This window comes from Sinocyclocheilus grahami, unplaced genomic scaffold (genome assembly GCF_001515645.1).
Source record: "Sinocyclocheilus grahami isolate Dianchi unplaced genomic scaffold, SAMN03320097.WGS_v1.1 scaffold1072.1, whole genome shotgun sequence".
In the NCBI taxonomy this organism is placed as follows: Eukaryota; Metazoa; Chordata; class Actinopteri; order Cypriniformes; family Cyprinidae; genus Sinocyclocheilus; species Sinocyclocheilus grahami.
The window spans coordinates 294,771-300,643 of NW_015506251.1; the positions used below are offsets into that span (position 1 = coordinate 294,771).

At 34.8% G+C, this 5,873-nt stretch overlaps 1 protein-coding gene across 2 annotated transcripts in view; it reads right to left on the bottom strand.

Moving 5' to 3' along the window:
- The window catches only part of LOC107566397 (peptidyl-prolyl cis-trans isomerase C-like), a 10,481-nt gene extending 4,608 nt beyond the window's left edge, over positions 1–5,873 (bottom strand). The window contains exons 1-3 of one of the 2 annotated variants that reach the window (XM_016251845.1): positions 5,697–5,873; positions 3,502–3,615; positions 3,314–3,404 (exon numbers count right to left, since the gene is read on the bottom strand). In XM_016251845.1, the coding sequence (XP_016107331.1) occupies positions 3,314–3,404; positions 3,502–3,615; positions 5,697–5,801 (310 nt within the window). In that variant the 5' untranslated portion in view covers positions 5,802–5,873. Of the gene's footprint in view, positions 1–3,313; positions 3,408–3,501; positions 3,616–5,696 lie in introns of both variants that reach the window. The other variant, XM_016251844.1, reaches the window with a different exon arrangement.

Consider the following 5,873-nt stretch of genomic DNA (forward strand, 5'->3'; position numbering starts at 1 on the left):
TAGAAACATGCTAGCAACATGCTAATCACACTAGCAACATGCTAACAACATGCTAACAACATGCTATTAATGCTCGAAACATGTTAACAACATGGTAATCATGTGAACAATATGATAATCGTGTTAGAAACAAATGCTAGTAACATGTTAACAACATGCTAATCATGCTAGCAACATGCTAATCATGTTAACAATATTATAATCGTGTTAGAAACATGCTACCAACAAGCTAACAACATGTTAATCATGCTAGCAAAATGATAGCAACATGCTAATCACACTACCAACATGTTAACATGCTACTAATGCTTGAAACATGTTAACAACATGGTAATCATGTTAACAATATTATATTCATGTTAGAAACATGCTAGCAACATGCTAATCACACTAGCAACATGTTAACAACATGTTAATCATGCTAGCAAAATGATAACAACATGATAATCATGCTAGAAACATGCTAGCAACATGTTAATCATGTTAACAATCAACATGCTAACAACATGCTACTCATGCTCGAAACATGTTAACAACATGGTAATCATGCTAACAACATGCTAATCATGTTAACAATATTATAATTGTGTTAGAAACATGCTGACAACATGCTAATCATGTTAACAATATTATAATCATGTTAGAAACATGCTAGCAACATGCTAATCACACTAGCAACATGCTAACAACATGCTATTAATGCTTGAAACATGTTAACAACATGCTAATCATGTTAACAATATTATAATCGTGTTAGAAACATGCTAGCAACAAGCTAACAACATGTTAATCATGCTAGCAAAATGTTAACAACATGGTAATCATGTTAACATTATTATAATCGTGTTAGAAACATGCTACCAACAAGCTAACAACATGTTAATCATGCTCATGCTAGCAACATGCTAATCATGTTAACAAATAGATAAATAAAGTGGAATTTTAAGTAATGATTACTGTATTTTGAAATAGTGTATGTATGTCCATTTGTGTATTGTATTTTATTATTATTATTATTATTATTATTTTTCCTTTCTAAATAAACATTGGCAAATGATATTTCATTATCATTATATCTATTTTGTATTTGTACATGTTACTTTATTTTATAATTATATAAAATATATAATTTGATATTCTGTAGTGTTCATGGGGATTTTGTAACAAAACTAATAAAAAACAATCTTGAGAAAAAAATAATGCTAACACGCTAATCATGTTAAAAACATGCAACAACTTGTTAACAATGAATTAAATAATGCTAGCAACATGTTATGAAGTTAAAACTTCAGGCTTTTACAACTGCCTCAAACTTTCAGGCTAGGTGTTCTCAAGCTAACCTAAAGTTTGACGACTTAAACTTTTTTTATCTAGTCATTTATAATATTATATATATATATATGCAAAAAAATGTTCTTCATATAAGTCTGCTTTCTTTCTAGACGTGTCATCAAGGTGCAAATGACAATTTGACTGCCTGACCCAATGCTTCAGTTCATATAAACCAGTGTTATTTTAGTATCACTGATATACTATTGTAGTTTTTGTGAATATTTTGATATTTAAAAAAAAAAATTTTTGTTTAAATTTTTTTGTTTTGTATTGATTTTTTAAAAAGTTTTAGTAATTTTGTGCTTTTTATTAGTATTTTAATATATCTATAAAGTTTTTTTGTTTATTTATTAGTTTTAGTTTATTTAGTTTGAGTTATTGTAGTATTTCAAGTTGTTGTTTTTTTTTAGTTAGGTTTAGTTTTTAGCAATTTTGTGTTTCTATATATATATATATATAGTGTATTGAGTTTGTTTTTTTAGTACTTGAAGTTAATCTAAATGAAAATACGAATTTTTTTATTTAAAGTTTTAGAAAGTTTGTGTTCCCGTCTTTTGTTAGTTTAAAAAAAAAAAGTCTATATAGTCTTAAACTAAATGTCAATGAGAAATGTTGCCTTGGTAACTAGCTAAAATATGTTAAAAATTTCAGCTAATGTTTATTTCATGTAAATATTTTATTTTAGTTTTAGTTAATTGTAATAACCCTCTTATAAACAGAACCTTCAAAATCTGAAATCGGATTGGATTCATTCCGACTGACAACAATGAGTGCGTGTAATCATACCTACTGTCAGTCATCTATTATATTTGTACATTTTAAACAGAGTAACATGAACATTTTTTGTGTTCCAGAGAAGAAAGGAAGTCATACGGCTTAGGACCAACATGAGCAGGGCCGTTTCTAGCCAAATATATATATATGTAGCATGTATGTGTAACAATCCCTAGTGGCTAAGACATTGCACATAAATCACACATAAATTAATTTTATTACATTTTGATTTGGATACTATATACTATACTACTACATATTGTTTAGATATTATCAATGGCTACTTTTTTGTCTTTGTTTTTTGTTAAATTTTTTTGTTGTTGTTTCTTGAAACATTGATTTAAAGTGTCAGTTATTGCATTATTATTTCAGTCAAACCTATAAAACCCCTTTGTTACCCCAAACTACATTTAAAAGCTTTATCAGTGGCATAAAAGTAACCAATGCAGCTACTTAATCATGTGCTACTCGTTAACGTCCTCTTTAAATAACGTGATGCTCTGCCCTCTATGACGCTGCTCGCATTAAGCGCTGTTGTAAGTGAATGAATTGATTCAGCATTTCAACACCTCTGTAAGGATGCATTTAACTCGACAAAGCGGCCTAATAAAGGATGTATTGATCTCGTGAATTAGCGAATTTTACTATACAAATATTTTTTAATTGGAAGTTAAAGATACATTTACATTGGCGCAAAAAACGCACACCTTTTGGACAAATGTGCCACAAAAGTGCCACAAATACTGCCTAAACAAAATACTGATTTTGTGCACTTTATTTACTGTACCAATATTTTACATTGGCCTTTGAACTTAGCTTTATTGCATGGCAAAAAATAGTGTTACCTTGCCAAAGCACTGACAGAGCGCACTGATCTAACGGCGTTGTTGAGCGCTCCAAATGCAAACTTTGCATGCAACAATCAGGCAGCAATTGACAGCACTCTGATCTAGTGGCATACAGGCATCGTCAGATGGACAGCACTCTAGCCCAGTAATGTTGGGGGATCCAGTGGGGGCGGCAGTCATATTTCAGGGTGACCGTGCCACTCTTTATCACAACCCTGCTAAAAGTGCCAGTACGTGCTCTCACTGGCGCCCCTTCAGCTGGTGGCGCCCTAGCTCGCCTATGCCTAGAAACGGCCCTGAACATGAGGATGAGTAAATCAGCTAATTCTCTTTCTGCTGTGGCAGTAACTCGTCCTCACCTCCTGTTCCGTCTCCAGCGGTGAAATCTCCTGCTTGGATCATGAAATCCTTGATAACCCGATGGAACTTGCTGCCTTTGTACCCGTAACCCTTCTGAAGAGAGGACCTGCGGTCAGTTATTGAAAGAGCAGCATGCGGATGTGTGGATTGCTGTGTTTTCAGATGTCGTGTGTATGCTGAGTTTTACCTCTCCTGTGGCAAGAGCCACAAAGTTCTGCACGGTCAGCGGAGCGACCTCTCCGAACAGACCGATCACGATCCTGCCAACCTCGTGTCCTCCGACGGTGATGTCAAGAAACACCTGCAGCACAAACCAGCTCTTTCACAACTCACCGCCGAAGATCACAGATGAGCACGCTGTATGCCTGTGTAACACTACAGTATTCTTCCACCAAACAATGTAGCTCCTCAGAAACAGTTGTGGTTGCTACAAAGTGGTTGCCGAGCAACACACAAACGTAAACAAAGGTGTGTGTTACTTTGTAGCGTCATTTACAACAGCTTCGAACGCGGCTCAGCCAATCAGAGTCAAGCACCGGAACTCTCCGCTTTATAATGATATATCTATACTAATAGTAAATAATTTAATAATATATTAATTAGGTTGGCTTGAGAAAGTGTGCTTGCTCTTTTCTAACTGATCGGACTTACGGTTTTCATAAAAATGAAGATTAAAAATCATAAAAATCCCTATCTATCTATCTATCTATCTGTCTATCTATCTATCTATCTATCTATCTGTCTATCTATCTATCTATCTATCTATCTATCTATCTATCTATCTACTGTTTTATCTATCACTAGCCAAGCCTAGAAACTGGCCTAGGACATGCTATCAATGCACTAATTCATTCTAGCAACATGCTAATAATGCTAATAATGTGTTAACAATGCTATCAACATGCGAAATCATGTTAAAACATGATAGCAACATGTTAAATAATGTTAAATCATGCTAGAAACAGGCTAGCAAAATGCTAATTATGTTAGAAACATGTTAGCAACAGGCTAGCAACATGCTAGCGATGTGCTAATCATGCTAGCAACATGCCGATCATGCTAGCAACATGCTAGTCGTGCTAAATACTAATAATGTAGAAACATGCTAACAGCATGCTATTCATGTTATAACCATTCTAATGACATGCTGGAAACATGCTAATCATGTTAACAATATGTTAATCTTTTTGGAAACATTCTAGCAACATGCTAACAACATGCTAGCTAGAAACATGCTAGCAACATGCTAGTCATACTAGAAATATGCTCGCATCATGCTAACAACACGCTAATCATGCTAAAACATGTTAATCATGCTAACAATATGCTAATCATGCTAAAAACATGTTAACAAATGCTAATCATACTAAAATATGGTAACACGTTAATCATGCTAACAATATGCTAATCTAGAAAAATGCTCACAACATGCTAACAACATGTTAATCATGTTAACAACATGCTAATCATGCTAACAAAATGCTAAAACGTTAATCATGCTAACAATATGCTAATCATGCTGAAAACATGTTAACAAATGCTAATCATGCGAAAAAATGCCAACACGTTAATCATGCTAACAATATGCTAATCTAGAAAAATGCTCACAACATGCTAACAACATGTTAATCATGCTAACAAAATGTTAAAACTTTAATCATGCTAACAATATGCTAATCATGCTGAAAACATGTTAATCATGCTAACAATATGCTAATCATGCTAAAAACATGTTAACAAATGCTAAAAAATGTTAACGTTAATCATGCTAACAATATGCTAATCATGCTAAAATATGTTAACATGTTAATCGTGTTAAAAACATGCAACAATTTGTTAAATCACGTTATCAATGAATTAAATAACGCTAGCAACATGTTATCAACATCTGTCTAAATGTTCAAACTTCAGGCTTTTACAACTGCCTCAAACTTCAGCTAGGTGTTCTCAAGCTAACCTAAAGTGTGTATTGACAAACTTTTTTTATCTAGTCATTTATAATATTATATATATATGCAAATATGCAAAAATAAAAACGTGAATAGACAATTTAAAAAAAAAACTGTAAAAAGTGTGTTGTACTATGATAAGTAACACAATCCGCGTGTTCGGTCAAGGTGCTGCATGTGCTGTGTTTCTGAAAAGCTTCATACAGTGTGTGACGCGGTCCAGGAATGAAGCGTCGCGTCGCGTCGCGTCGAGGTGGAATAACAGATGCATTCACGGACACGCATGCGCACGATCTGCCAACGTTTAAAAGACAAACACATTCTACCGCTACGCCGCAGGTTTACTTTGATGTGGATGCAAGATCGTTGCGCAGCGATGCACGCGACGCGTCCGCGCCGGCTCGCAGAAAATGCTGCAGCACGCGCGTCTCACCTTATCCGTCACTCGCGGTCCCGTCCGCGTTTTAAAATCAATGGCGCTTCCCAAAAACGGCAAACAGAGGAGCGCAAACGCGCGCCAGAGGCGATGTGGCCACATCTCTGGATGTGATGCGAGCGCGGCTTTGACTGAAGAGCGTCAGAGGATTCCGTGACGCGTGCGTCTTCCTGT